The sequence below is a fragment of the Carassius carassius genome, chromosome 42 (genome assembly GCF_963082965.1).
Source record: "Carassius carassius chromosome 42, fCarCar2.1, whole genome shotgun sequence".
Lineage (NCBI taxonomy): Eukaryota > Metazoa > Chordata > Actinopteri > Cypriniformes > Cyprinidae > Carassius > Carassius carassius.
In genome coordinates, this window is record NC_081796.1 from 13,272,585 (window position 1) to 13,289,016 (window position 16,432).

Consider the following 16,432-nt stretch of genomic DNA (forward strand, 5'->3'; position numbering starts at 1 on the left):
CTTTATAATGATACATAGTTTGTCAAGATTAAATTTGTACCGTTTCATTGAATCTATTCATAAACACTGACACGTGTGAGTTTAGGGGTATTCAGGGTTAGGGCGTCGGGGTGCTGGCTAAGAGGTTAAGAGCTGAATGCATCATGGACCTGATCAGGACATAGGTCTTTGAGGGCACAGCAGGAGTGGAGGCCCAGGAGAGTAACAGTGCAGTCCACAGGCACACACTAAATAAACTGTGTGGACAACTAATTGGCATAGGCCCACAGTGGCTTGTCCGCTTGGTGAAACACTCTTGCTAACAGTTTGTACCACATCTTTGTCTCCTCTACTTTCTCTTTTCTACTGTCTCTTGCCCCACCCTACAATCATGCCTTGTCCAACTATTGGCACAGTCTCACCTCTCCCCATTTCTGAATTTCCCATGCTGGCTTTTTACTATACCTGATAATTATTATTTATTTCATTCTGCAATTGTATTTTATTTTTAACTGTTTAAACAGAATTGGAATGCGTCCATCCCTCCTTAAATGTTCTGCACAACAATTAATTTCCTCGACCTGTTTCTGCTTGGCAGATGGGTCGGTTTTAAGAGTGGATGGGGCAGTGTAGGTGCCAAAAAGGTCTGAGGAGGCTGCTGGGTAATATCATCTGTTCTTGTTCTCTTGCGCTCCCATTTGGACTCTCACAGAGATGAATATGATAAGAAAATATAGGTTTCAAAAATATTTATCTCAATAGCAAAAAAAGAGAAAATGTTACAGTAAAATCTAATAAATTGTAAATTTCTTCTCACTATAGAACTAAAACATATATTTTGTACTGATAGAATACATGTAAGTTTACTGTGAAATGTCCTTTCTTAGAAGAATATTAATTACCTTAAAATTAGGTGACAATTATTTCTACATTTTTAAAACATTTACTGAAAAAATATCTTAGAATTAATTCTAAAGAAATTATACCTTTAACTAGACAATATGTGCAATTTTAATGTAAATATTGTTAAAAAAGTTATAAGCAAATGAATTCCCTTATTATAAAGATTATACCATTTTAAAGAAAATGCATTTACAATACACATTACTTTTATGACTACTGCTAAAATTATCTATAAATCAAACAGTGACTAAAATTACTATATGTAACAAAATCTTCAATTTATTGTCAAGTTATGGCCAAATCTGCCATTTTTATATATAAATGTAACATTTTCCTTATTTCAAATCAAATCTGTGGTTTAAAAAAATGCCAAAAATGATTAAATATAATGAGTATCAAAAAATGCTCAGATACACACCTGAGCTACTCTTTTAATCAGATGTTTCAAGTTTCAAGCAGGCTGCAGAACCTGTTCAAGCATTGTTTTGGTGCCTCAGTATCCAAATTTTATTCCTGCATTAAAAACGAGGAAAAAATATATTTTACTAACAATAATAAAGAAACTTCATTGTTTAAATAAATAAAGTATAAACAAGAATAAAAGTCACATTTTAATCACATTCCTCCTTTTCCTTTTTGTTTTATGCACATTATTGCTCTAAATGATGGTGTTTTTATTCCAAGCTGGTAAGTGGAATTGTGCTCTGTCATTAGTTTAAGATAGCAGTCAGACTCACAGCCGTGCACCAAACCCTTCCAGATCTCCATGGAAACACTGCAAACACTGGGCTTTCTTCACAGAGAGGGGTGAAAAATGTTGTTAATTATGATTCCTACATTTCCTAGCCTCTCACTTCCGTTTCAGCTCTTTCGTCTATTTTGCTAGCAAGGACGAAACCCCAAAGGCTATTGCTGACATCTAACTTGATGTTTCACCAAGACAATAAATTCATCAATCATCTGAGTGTTTGTAAAGGATGTGGTCACAACACACCTTCTGCCCCCTGACGATGGACACCTGGAGGAGCACATACAGCATCGCAAACATGATAGACCATGGCCAAATATAGAAGTGCTACATCAGGTGCCAGTATGCTACCGTGTCTTGTCATGCCTGAAAGATGACAGGACATGAAAGATTTCACGTCTTCCCACACCTTGGGAAAAATGCAGTTTCAGGGGGAGTTACAGACTGACATTTGGTCATGATGTCTTAGATCATACAAAAGAAAAAAACAGAAGTTTGTCTGACAGGATCTCAATCTACAGAGCATGTTCTGACAGTCAAATTTTGGGACTGACAGTTGTATTGAAACTTGAATTGTCCTGTTTAAGCAACAACAAATATGGACCAAATAAGAATAATGGAAAGTCAAGCTTTTCTATTTTTACTTGTAAAATTAGCAACAGTAGACACTGAAGAACGTCTTCCACAATGCCATAAGCCCCATTCACTCAGAATGCTATTTTTTAAAAACATGGAAAGCGGCAATGACAAAAATGCAAGGTCTAGAGACATATTTTTAAAAAGCAGAACTTCTTTGAACCTGAGTGCTGCATTTTAACCCCTCTTTCACACCGCAAGCGTGAGCGGCGCGCGAGCAGCGCATATTTTTTTCGGCGTCCATCAATGAGTGCGTTCACACCGGGACCAGGAGCAGCGCGTGAGCGTCAAGTAGGAGCGACGCATGAACAGCAGTGCAGCAGGGGTTTCGGCGTCCGTTCTATTTTTGCTGTGCTGCTCAAGCTCAATTAAAGTGAAAGCACACTTTTGATGGACAAAATAAATGTGATTTAACACAAAACGTGCTCAAAATGCACAGAATAAGCATGTCAAGAGTTTTAACAACAATGCCAATGTCTAGTGTTTTAACAATTATGCCAGAAAAGAAAATTAAGTATAACAAATATGTATTTACCCATTTAAACTTTTTAATTAATCATTTTTTTTAACATTGAAGGCACCCGCTTCTTTAACGCACAGACGTGCCATATGCGGGAAAAATAAACAAGCTCAGAATCTATTCTGAAATGTTAAGAATCGATTCAGAATCATTGAAGAGAGAATCGCGATGCATCGGAGAATCGATTCTTTCTCCCACCACTATTGCTATCCCATAAGGGCACAGGAGAGGATTTGTGAATGGCACTTAAGAGGCACAACTGACACTGGTAGTTCACAGGACAATGACATCTTACGAATGTAGTACTTTACATCCTGATTACATTCATACTACATAAATTCATACAATTTACAACATACTTTTAACAGTTGCATACTTTTAAGTAATTACTAGTTCAAAAGAAGTACCTACTCAGAGAGTATGTGAATCCGGATGCAGCAAGCCATCGTTCATCATTCATAAAAAAACGTCACTTGTCGCCACCTACTGGTGATGCGATGCAACCTGCAGAAAGAGTCTGAAAAATATCGCACTGCACAGGTTGAGAATCTGTCTGCCTTGAACCAAGACTAAATGTATAAAAATCATATATCTCTGTTTATAACCAAAATACGCATGAAAATAACCACATTCACACTCCAAAACAGGACTGGCAAGCATATTGAGCTGAGAACTTACAACCCGAATTCCGGAAAAGTTTTTTAAATTTTAATAAAATGAAAACTAAAGGAATTTCAAATCACATGAGCCAATATTTTATTCACAATAGAACATAGATAACGTAGCAAATGTTTAAACTGAGAAATTTTACACTTTTATCCACTTAACTAGCTCATTTAAAATTTAATGCCTGCTACAGGTCTCAAAAAAGTTGACACGGGGGCAACAAATGGCTAAAAAAGCAAGCAGTTTTGAAAAGATTCAGCTGGGAGAACATCTAGTGATTAATTAAGTTAATTGATATCAGGTCTGTAACATGATTAGCTATAAAAGCTTTGTCTTAGAGAAGCAGAGTCTAAGGGACAAGGCCGGAGACCTTTATTGGATGCCCGTGGTCTTCGGGCTCTCAGACGACACTGCATCACTCATCGGCATGATTTTGTCAATGACATTACTAAATGGGCCCAGGAATACTTTCAGAAACCACTGTCGGTAAACACAATCCGCCGTGCCATCAGCAGATGCCAACTAAAGCTCTATCATGCAAAAAGGAAGCCATATGTGAACATGGTCCAGAAGCGCCGTCGTGTCCTGTGGGCCAAGGCTCATTTAAAATGGACTATTTCAAAGTGGAATAGTGTTTTATGGTCAGACGAGTCCAAATTTGACATTCTTGTTGGAAATCACGGATGCCGTGTCCTCCGGGCTAAAGAGGAGGGAGACCTTCCAGCATGTTATCAGCGTTCAGTTCAAAAGCCAGCATCTCTGATGGTATGGGGGTGCATAAGTGCATACGGTATGGGCAGCTTGCATGTTTTGGAAGGCTCTGTGAATGCTGAAAGGTATATAAAGGTTTTAGAGCAACATATGCTTCCCTCCAAACAACGTCTATTTCAGGGAAGGCCTTGTTTATTTCAGCAGGACAATGCAAAACCACATACTGCAGCTATAACAACAGCATGGCTTCGTCGTAGAAGAGTCCGGGTGCTAACCTGGCCTGCCTGCAGTCCAGATCTTTCACCTATAGAGAACATTTGGCGCATCATTAAACGAAAAATACGTCAAAGACGACCACGAACTCTTCAGCAGCTGGAAATCTATATAAGGCAAGAATGGGACCAAATTCCAACAGCAAAACTCCAGCAACTCATAGCCTCAATGCCCAGACGTCTTCAAACTGTTTTGAAAAGAAAAGGAGATGCTACACCATGGTAAACATGCCCCGTCCCAACTATTTTGAGACCTGTAGCAGAAATCAAAATTGAAATGAGCTTATTTTGTGCATAAAATTGTAAACTTTCTCAGTTTAAACATTTGCTATGTTATCTATGTTATATTGTGAATAAAATATTGGCTCATGTGATTTGAAAGTCTCTTAGTTTTCATTTTATTAAAATTTAAAAAACGTCCCAACTTTTCCGGAATTCGGGTTGTAACCTGTGTGTCTTTTGAAGGTGAGGATGTTAAGAGTTGTAGAGTATGTCAGGTCAGAGTATACTTTCACAGCAACCGTGAATATTTTCAAAGGGGCTGTCAAACACAATATCTTTATTTATTTTAAAGCACTGTTTTTTTTTTTAATGCATTGGAGGACTTTTACCAGGGATCGAAGTTCTCCACTGAGGGATTCAGTGAATACAAAACTATGTCTCTTCAGGGCTCAAATAGAGCAACAGCTACTGGACCATCACCTCATTTAGAAGAGCCAGACATCTTCTTTCAGTGTTTCACTGTCTCAAATACTTAAAAACGCAAATCTAGACTTTTTTTGTCATCTTTTCCATTAATTAAAAGTTTTCTTCCCTCTTGGATGTGACTTTGATCTACATTTTTTACAGATGTGAGTTCTACACATATTGCTTAATAAATTATATATTTCTTCAGAGGTTATTTTTGGCAGACAAATCATCAAATCACAGGCAGACTTTCATCAACATTAAACATAAAAGCTGTTCTTTCACCAAATTTTTGTCTCTTTGTTGTCTTCAGCCACAGCAGCAAATAAAATTAAGCCATGCTATGCAATGCCACGGCATCCAATGGGGATGTTATAACTCCCAGCCAATGTTTCTGATGTTTCCAGCCAGCAAGCTCTCTTGCCTGGCCATTAAAACAAAGCACTAAGCGTGAAGCATATTTGTCTTGAGCTTGGTGTGAAAAGTCTTGTTTTTGCTTTTTACACTTCCATGCTTTTGCAATTACCAGCACCATTGATTTCCGGGTTATGTGTGACATAATTAAAACTGCAAATCAGAAATGCCAAGGATTTCATTGGTGCAGATCAATGAATGAAGTCAATAGTAAGAGGCAAGTTTTTTGCCCAGTGATATTTCCTCTCTTTCTAGAGTTCAAAAACTCCTCAGATAAAATAAAATTTTGCACCTTACATTCACTGCTGTGTCCTTAAATACCTGTCCTGTACAAGCCAAATGGGATCACTTCAGATGTCTTAAGCTCCTGAGATAATCTAATCCTCCTGAGCCATGTCATTTACACTGATTTGTTTGTCTCAGATGTAAGTGCTCTCTGTTGTGGTTAGCATTATCGCAGTACCATTTTATAATTACCCTGCCATTTCCATCACTTGTTCTTCGATGTATAACTGTAGCAATTTTTCTGCGCTGGGATTATTTCACAAAATGAAAAAATCGCCACATGGTTGTACAATCTGCCATCCAGGGTTTTTTGGATGCAAATGGTTTGTCCACAAAGTTACTACATTTGTTTAAAATGATTTATGAGTTTTGCTGTTTTGCTTCAGAATTTAAAGTAATAGTGTGCCCAAAAATAAAAATTTAAAATAAAAATGTAAAATTCAGAATTTACTCACCCCGATATAGGAGTTCCAATCCTATATGACTTTTTGGTCATACTTTAGTTTTGGGACTAGTTCTCACTAGTAACTATTAATGTATACATTTATAACAGTCTGCAAACATCTGGGGACTGAGGAGACAAGTTACTCAAGTTTAGGAATAGGACTGTTGTCCCATTCTTGTCTAATACAGGCTTCTAGTTGCTCAACTGTCTTAGGTCTTCTTTGTTGCATCTTCCTCATTATGATGCGCCAAATGTTTTCTATGGGTGAAAGATCTGGACTGCAGGCTGGCCATTTCAGTACCCTGATCCTTCTTCTATGCAGCCATGATGTTGTAATTGATGCAGTATGTGGTCTGGCTTCCCTGAAAGAGACGACATCTAGATGGGAGCATATGTTGTTCTAGAACTTGGATATACCTTTCAGCATTGATGGTGCCTTTCCAGATGTGTAAGGTGCCCATGACACACGCACTCATGCAACCCCATACCATCAGAGATGCAGGCTTCTGAACTGAGCGCTGATAACAGCTTGGGTTGTCCTTGTCCTCTTTAGTCTGGATGACATGGCGTCCCAGTTTTCCAAAAAGAACTTCAAATTTTGATTCATCTGACCACAGAACAGTTTTCCACTTTGCCACAGTCCATTTTAAATGAGCCTTGGCCGAGAGAAAATGCCTGCGCTTCTGGATCATGTTTAAATGGCACGGTGATTTGTGTTCACCAATAATGTTTCATGTTGTGATTTCCATTACAGTAGCATTCCTGTATGTGAAAAAGTGCCGTCTAAGGGCCCGAAGATCACGGGCAATCCAGTATGGTTTTCGGGCCTTGACCCTTACGCACAGAGATTGTTCCAGATTCTCTGAATCTTTGGATGATATTATGCACTTTAGATGATGATAACTTCCAACTCTTAGCAATTTTTCTCTGAGAAACTCCTTTCTGATATTGCTCCACTACTTTCCGTCGCAGCATTGGGGGAATTGGTGATCCTCTGCCCATCTTGACTTCTGAGAGACACTGCCACTCTGAGAGGCTCTTTTTATACCCAATCATGTTGTCAATTGACCTAATAAGTTGCAAACTGGTCCTCCAGCTATTCCTTATATGTACATTTGACTTTTCCGGCCTCTTATTGCTACCTGTCCCAACTTTTTTGGAATGTGTAGCTCTCATGAAATCCAAAATGAGCCCATATTTGGCATGACATTTCAAAATGTCTCACTTTCAACATTTGATATGTTATCTATATTCTATATTGTGAATAAAATATAAGTTTATGAGATTTGTAAATTATTTAATTCTTTTTTTACTCACAATTTCCACTTTTTTGGAATCAGGTTTGTACTTATAAACAGCCAGTATGCTAGTAATATGCATACTAATAAGCAGTACGGAGAATTGCTCCCTAAAAAAAAGTGTTACCAGCTTTTTTTCTTCTATGGACCACAAGACAATAAGTTTTGAAGAATGTTTATGATGCTGCACTTTTTATACAATGGAAATGGATGGGGACTAGAGCTTTCAATCTCCAAAATGGATAAAAAATAAAAAACACTATCAAAGCATCATAATAGTGGTCTATTCAACTTGTGCACTATATTTTAAGTCTTAAAGACATATGATATATTTGTGATGAAAGCAGGCCAAAGTTTAAGTCGTTGTTCACTAAAATGAACACGATCATCTTTCACTTCCATTGAATGAAAAAGGGCAGCTTGGACATTCCGCTAAACATTTTATTTTCTACAGATCAAAAAACATCACAGGGGTTTCAAATATCAAGAGGATGAGTAAATAATTACAAAATAAAAGTTTTATGAGTATAATAAATGAAACATATAGATATGTGAGCACCACATAAATTGGATTACTGAACAGTATAACCATAAGTTAAATGTTACTGTAAATGCTCAAGTATTCAAAGGCATTATGGGGGAGCTTTTTATGATAAAAATTCAAACAAAGGGCAAAGTCTGGAACATTACATTCAATCGTGATGCTCTGCAACCAGTACAAAGCCAGAGGAACCGTTGTTACCTATAATCCAAAGAGTTCTAATCTGATTATGAATTCATAAAGAGGATTTAGGATGTGGCACCTAAATGTTAGCCTGGGCTGATTAGGTCTCTCTGAAAAGTATTATGTAACTACACTAGTGCAGATTAGAAGAGGGTGCCCTAACTCTGTAAATGACAGTTGGACCAGAGGGGTCCTCTAATTTAAAGACAGCATGGCATTGAAAGTTGGTTTGGCGTCATGATAATGCACTTTGAACATCTGATTGGAAGTACACAGCCGCAAAGCACACAAGCTAAGTGGCAAATGATACTGGAAGGGCGTATTTATAAAAGCAATGACAAAAACTACTGTACAACTACCAACTTCAAATATCAAAGCTTTCACAAAGCAGGAAGAACTGAAAAAGTTAGGCTTTTTTTAGAACAAAACACAGTTTGCATGGATGAAAGGTGAGTAATAATCGCTAGATCCACCAGCTGGTTCTTTCCACCACTGATAATAGTGAAGAACCATATCGACTGCTTAATTCTTCATATCGACTTCATAATTCTGTTTGAAACGTAGGCATAAATACAATGCGAGAGGTGCATTAGCCGAACATGTAAAGACAACACTTCTAGCATGAATACTCAGTAAGGTTATTAACTCAAGTTTGAGTAAGCTCTACAATTCTGCAACAGTCACTTTAACCTGCAGGTCACAGCTGTTATTCTGCAATATCAAAGATACACTGGCACTCAGTGTGTGTGAGGCATATGAGACTATAAATAAATCACATATTATGAACCAACCAAATACTGTGTGAGCTTTAGGTCCTCACTATGACATTTAGACAAAGTATAGAATTTCAACATCCGCCATTTATTGGTTATCAGTCTTTAAAACATCATCGGTTTAAGGATATTGGCCAGAATTTAAATTTCTCCCTATTGCAGAATATAGATTTAAATTATATTAATTAAATTTGTTCAATGCATTTTAAACTCCAAATGTCTAAATGTAAAATGTAAAATCTAAATGTTAAAAAAACAAAAAAAAACAATACCTATAAATAGTAAAGAAATCACATGAATATGGCTTTGGAGATATAATGCATATAGGGCACTGAAAATACCTGAATAATAAACAAATACATAAAATTAGACATGCAGGAAATCCCTCAAAAGATAATTAAATGGCAAGCAAAATTATTCAGTGACACACTTACTAAGAGCACCTGAAGCAATGCATCTGGTATGTTGCCTTCCATCTCTTAGCATGCTGTATTAACAGCTACTTTGTTTATTTACAACTCTGATTATAATACAATTGAAGTCATGTGTTACTACCCAAACATTACCCAGTGTGGTTTAGTTCTTGAAGGAAAATTCTGCAGATGTGGACCAACATATGGTTAATGTAAGATGCATGACCCTACTGTATATAACGGCACACAAGCACTCCACTGCTGTACACAAAAAAACATTTCCGTCATCTCCACCTTGATTTATTAATGCAGTCTAGTATCAACTGATTTCTATATTTAATCTTCAAATGAGAGATTCTATATGAAGATGAATGACTTTCATTTGGATTAATGCATCTTGTTTTGTTTTTACCAGTCCTTCTCGGTTTGTTCTGTGAAAGACTTCCTATATCTTTCGTCCTTTGGTACAATCCCCTTGATGAGTGAAAATGTTATACCCTCACCTAAGGCTACTGTTGCATTAGCTAGCTGCCTATTTATAGGTGTATAACGTCAAGGTGCAACTCTCCCAAATGATACTCTCTCCGCTTTGAATGTTACCTCTGTAAGTCTGGACCACAACATTACATCAAGCTTTATGTGTGTGTGTGTAAATGTGAATCTGTGACTGTATGTGAACTGGCCATTACATTTATTATACACAAACCAATGTTTGAAAATAACTGATTCAGCAGGTGGTGCACACAGGGATTTCACTTAGATTACCACGGTATTTCTCTCTCTCAATTCAGTTCGTCAATTTCTCATAACACACTTGACTTATGCAACTCTACCTTTAATCTGACCCCCTAAAAACTGTACGTCCCATCAGATGTCCATTTTTAATCTGTGTTCACCGCAAAGGAAGCATGGTAAATGATTGCTGGGTGCTGTAATGTTTGGACACATAAGTGGAGATTCCTCTGAGGAGATGTAATGAGATCTCTGTATGTGTGTGTGCAGTGTCTCAGCGGTGGGAGGGCGTTCCGAGCATGTAATGGTCCTTTGCTGACCAGAAAAAGATCGGATCATTTTCTAAGAGCATTTTTATTCTTTTTTTCCACTCTTTTTCTCACTCTGTAAATGTTCTGCAGCTTAAAGCTGAACTGTCTAACAGTGCAACAGTGCCCATCCACTGTTTCAGCTAGGGCTGCTCGATTATGGCAAAAATTATAATCACGATTATTTTGGTCAATACTGTAATCACGATTATTTAACACGATTATGATGGGGCCATATGACCAAAACTTTATATATATATATATATATATATATATATATATATATATATATATATATATATATATATATATATATATATATATATATTTAGTTTTGTTTCAGAACCAATCACAAAGGCAAAAAAGTAAAATAAGTCTGTGTACCTGACGCCTTTAGTTAAATTCAAAACTACTATCATATGAAACATTGCAAATGGCAATTAAATTAAAAAATGATTGAGAAATATTAAACTTGTTGATTGTGTACATACTGTAGAAACAGTATATATTACGTTTATTGCAAAATATTCATATATATGCAAATATTTAAGTAGTTTTAGAGTCAAGGGAGACTGACTGATGGAGTGGACACTAAAGTGTTTTTTTGTCATGATTTGCTTGGCATGATTCTCTGACTGGTGTAAAAAAAAAATTTCATAGTATTATTTAAAAAATAAACAGAAATAATGCAGGCTGGTGGCTTCAACAAAGGCATACAGTATATCATTGATGAAAAACCTCATAGCTTACAGCAGCTCTGTCATCAAAGGTTTAGAAGAAACTGACATACATAAAAAAATAAATAAATAACTAAACACAACTGGGAAGCAAATAAAGTTAATTTTTAGTGTTGCAAAACTAACTAAAGTAAAATAAAAATGTTCACAAATGAATAAATGTAGTTATCTTTAATTTTTGATACATAGTATAGTATAAAACTTCAATGCATTAAACATGAAAATACCACCAGATAACAATAACACTAAACTGAGAAATGTTATCTTTTTTAATTATACCGGTTAGCACATTAACTTTGGTAGCCCTAAAATACTCAAACTAAACTACAAAATACATCAAATTAAAACGAACACATGTAATTTACACTGAATAAACAAAATGACCAAAATAAAATACATTTAATTTAATTAATTAAATTTCCCCCATGTTTGCACAATCATTCTGTTTGGTGACTCAAAAATGACACGCTCCAGCTTTAAATTGGTTTCTCCGCACCATGCACATATTTTGATATGAGGGATTTCCTGTGAATATAAAGAGGCTTCTCTCATTCAAACTGCATGAGGCTCTAAGGCAAAGATCTATGAGCAAGCTGTTGTTCATACATTTGGGAACACATGTGCGCACACCATACACGCCAAGCATGTCATTTTCTCTCTTTGTGCCTTTGCATGCTGTTTAGAAAGCCATAACAGTGCACTGACAAACACAAATTACTCTCACTTACTTGCCTGGGAGGTAAAATCAAGGCATTACCACAGTGTTCCCAGACCATAGTAAGTGTCAGAGCTCTTATTATCCACACCCAGTGTAGGAAACAACCGATGCCTTCTATATTACCACAATCTTCCTGCTCTTTCCATCATAAGCCTGTGTCATAAATTAAGCGGGTGGAGGCAGGCTGAAATTGAATCAGCCATGATTCCCATATAGGTGGAGGAAATGTCCAACAAAACGGATGACACTGCACTTGTGGTAATAACAACACGCACTGCAAGACGTCCAAAGCGGTTATGCTAATAAATGTATATTTTCATTATGTCTCACATTCATGTATTTTTGTCATACTTTAAGATGATGTTTTTATGATACGCTATTTCAGAGGTTAAATATAATCCTTATTTGAGCTGATATCTATGCTGGATACTCCTCATAAATTATCAGTGATTGAATTTCATCTGCATTCCCCAGCCAATGGATGACTTAGAGTGTGCTGTACGCCCATTGATACAGGCACACATTAGAAGCTACATGGGACATACAACCATGAGCTCTCTCTGCATTGTGAGCAAGTACAATGAATGATCAAATTAATGTAATTGGATAGATGTAGCATTGTGTGAGATAAAAGCAATATGGCCTTCTTAAATATACAACAATGGCATTCAAAAAACTCAGCAAGCACTAATTCCCTTGCATTCTATGCATGATTATATTCATAAGTTTTAATGTGACACACATGGCCACTCTGACTCAATGAGAAGAGCTGCTCTTGCACACATTGCATATGACAGCTAACTGCCAACTTGTGCCAACTGTCTGCGATCCGTAACAGCAAAACAAGCTCTTCAGCCACAGACCAAAGCCTTTTCAGCATCAAAACGTATCGCTTTTTTGCATCAATACACTTACAAAAATGTTCTTTCCCTGAAACTGAAATTAGTATTACACCCAATTTTTAGATCTTTCTGTTACAACTGGAACAAAATAATAATAATATCCAGACACAAACACTCTGTTCCAAAACCAGAGACCATTTTAGTGAGACACTGTAGTTGCATGATTTTAATCAGAAGCATTGTGGTTAACTTTCTTGAAAAAGGCAATCCCAAAATGCACGATATTGGATATTCAGTGTCGTGCATTTTATATTTATATTATATTTTATATTTTAATAAAGGAGCTTATTAAGGTGCAATCACATTAGCAAAATTTCAGTGAAATTTCACAGGTAAAATCCTCCATTGTTGATTGTAATTTGTATAATGATATATAAAAGAAAGCTCACACATTAGTAACTTTTTTAAACTAAGCAGTTTTTTGTTGGTCAGTACAGCTTATCCCTATTGAAATAAATGAATTTTTCACCTAAGAAAAAACGTTGAGCAATGGTAAATGTGACCTCACCATTATTGTGTGTTTAGCTTAGCAACATGCTAACGTAAAAGATTCTAATGTTAAAATAGTATTTTGTTTGGGACCTGCTTATGAAATTCCGATCACTAATGACGTTCCATTCTCAGAAGGTAGCTGTTTTAGTAGTGAACGAAATAGTTACTAGGTTTCGGAACAGAAAAATAGAAGGCTGTATTTAGAATATTGTACTGTTAGCTTAGCTACAAGCTAACATCAAAATCCATAGTTAAATCTCCTGTGCAATACAGCCAATTTAGAGTGTTCCAAATCGATCATTATGTGATTTTTCTAACAGTTATAATGCTGTCTTAGAAGCGATGAACCTCTAGTTCCCTAGGTTTTGGAAGAGAGATACTCTGAAACAACCAAAGGTACTGATGAAACAGAACACACACTGAGGTTTAACGGAACCTCACTATTAATAAGTAAGTGCTTGTGTTGTTACATGAAAATTATTATTGCTGAAGTGCCAAAAGCCCCTTGAGTCCCAGACTGTCATGTTGTGAAGCATGACATCTTACCTTAGCAGCAACTGAGGAACCTGGCTTCTCCAAAAGATCCCAAAGTTTCTTCCTCTTGTCTGGGCAGCAGGTGTTATCAAATTCCCCCTCTCCTTCCCTCTCTCTAAGAGTCTCTGCCTCTCTCCTCAGCTCCTCGTTCATCTGCTCTTTCTTCTGATGGTAGCGAGCCTGGCAGCACGATTCCAGGTAGATTTCATCGACGCCCCAGTAATCAAGCTCTTGCCCAAAAGACAAAGCGCACATTTCCTCCATCATGTGAAGCTTTCCAGTTCTGTAAAAATTCAAGATGGATGTGAACGCACCAGGATGTCTGTCAAAGAAGTACTCATTCTCATTCAGGCAGTAGTCATCGCAAACCTCAATTAAAGACTCGTGGGTGTTACAGTCTCTGAGTTTGCCTAATCTTGTTCTGGGAAGCCGGTCCAAGGTGCGCCATAAGACCTCATGGTTGAGGCCCCCGACATTGAGACGGACCCTCCTGGACCGGGCCTTGGTCCGGATGATCTCGATAGGCTCAGGTGGAATTGAAGTCTCAGATCTGCCTCCAGGTTTCGGAACCCCAAGTCCGGTCTTCTCTGCCATTGTGTGCAAGGAGATGGATGGCTCTTGCCAGGAAGAGGTTTAAAGATGAAAATCAACCAGAAGATAACTGGAAAAAGATGACTATGTTGGGTCCTCCTTAGACGGCCCCCTCCATGGCTGTGAAGAAAGACAGACACCTTTTGTTTCCACCTTGAAATATTTATTTTTTTCTATGCAGTGGAAAATATTTCAGCTCATAATTAGGCTATATAGGAAAAGTCCCTCCTGATCTGTAAGTGTTTTGCAAAGTACATCTGGAAGCACAACTAAATGCTAGCATTAGATCCGATTTACATATCCCCAGCCAAGCGTGCCTTGTATGAAAAGAAAAAACTAAAGGTCTGGTATGCTTCACCAAAGCCTAAGCTAAGAGAATAGTGGCACATCTTATTTAAACTAAATAGAATTATTAATTAACACAAGCAATATTTTGTTGCCATATCCAGTATTCATATTTTAACCTCTATTTTATTTTATGCACAAATTTAACTATTTTAATCACATGTTCTAACATTAAAAGTACTAAAACTGTAATGTTTAAGTGTTTTTTTTCTACCTGATCCTTTAAAAATGACAATCCTGGTGTAGTAGTAGTGTAGAAAAAATTACTTGGGTTCATTTAGAAATATTTTAGATTTAAAGGTTACACATAATGTGTATTTAGTACCACGTGTGCTTAAAAGACATAAAACTGCAAAGATGCAAAGATGACTCTAACATTCTCTTTCTCTCCAGTAATCATCCACAGACAATAAATCTTCTTTTCTTTTAGAAGTCTATATACCTAAGCAATAAAGTAGGCTAATATAAATCCCCCCAAAATATCTGCGTTTACAACTTGTGTGTCCATCTGGACCACAGTGTTTTTCACATTAAGAGCTATCAAAAGCGTCAACGTCTATTAAAACCGTTATATGCGTTGCAATGACCCGCGACTGAATATAACTTTGTAGCTTTGCTATTAAAAAAATGAACCTGCTCTGAAAAACAAATCTCCTTTCACTTCATCCCAGCTGCTGCACTCAAACAAGTGAAGTCCAGGCATCACGACTTGCCATAACAATGTTTATGCAACAAACTATATTTCTTACCTTCCTGAAGTAAACCACCGTTTGCATATACAAACCGCTGTGTGCGCAAACGGGAGAAAAGACGCCTGCGGGTTTCCTTAAAGATTCCTAGCTCTCAGCGTAGGCTTCAGTTATGACCGGACATGTGTTCCACATTTTGCTCAACACGAGAAGGGTGAAGAGATCGCACAGAACACCGGGAAATCTCTGTGTCTAAAAGAGCTCCCCTTTTCTCGCCAAGAGCGCTGCCTCCATCGATGGCTTGATACGGTGAGTTGGGATGTCTGCAGATGTCGGACGCGTAAAAGCGGAGGGCGCGCGCGCACTGTGCGTGGAGCTGCAGAGTGACACTGAGCGCGCGTGTGTGTGTCTGTAGCCTACTGTATGTATGTGTGTGCGCGTGTGGACGGAATGGTTCCTCTGAAGCACGAGCTGCATCACAGCCTAGAGGTGAAACCTAATTGGATTGGACTGTACATCAGCAAGGGCAGCATGAGATCAACTTCAGCAGGAACTCTCTCTCTCTTTCTCAAGAGTTTAGTGGTCCAGCACAAGCATACAAGGTGAGATATCAGTTTTGCCACATTTAGGCTTAAAATAGCCTGATCACATAACCTTACAGTGTTATTGTGGTTATTATCAAAGTTTATGTTCCATACATTTATGAATATATAGGCGTAGAATAAAAATAATACATTTATATTGACCACCTGTAAAATGTCTATCCCTTGCCAGATTGAAAATAATCTTATAAAATTATATTAAATACAGTTATAAAAGTAAATTAAAAAGTATATTAAAATAAATAAATATTGACCATACTGTATCGACACTGTGGACTCTTGTAAACTGTAAGGTGATTTCTAGTTAT

The 16,432-nt window shown here is 37.1% G+C and overlaps 1 protein-coding gene across 1 annotated transcript in view; it reads right to left on the bottom strand.

Annotated features, from left to right (window-relative positions):
• Positions 1 to 15,746, bottom strand: part of LOC132123997 (potassium voltage-gated channel subfamily B member 2-like) — a 118,858-nt gene extending 103,112 nt beyond the window's left edge. The window contains exons 1-2 of the mRNA XM_059534714.1: positions 15,583 to 15,746; positions 13,910 to 14,608 (exon numbers count right to left, since the gene is read on the bottom strand). Of these exons, the coding sequence (XP_059390697.1) occupies positions 13,910 to 14,491 (582 nt within the window). The 5' untranslated portion in view covers positions 14,492 to 14,608; positions 15,583 to 15,746. The remainder of the gene's footprint in view (positions 1 to 13,909; positions 14,609 to 15,582) is intronic.
• Positions 15,747 to 16,432: the final 686 nt, after the last annotated feature.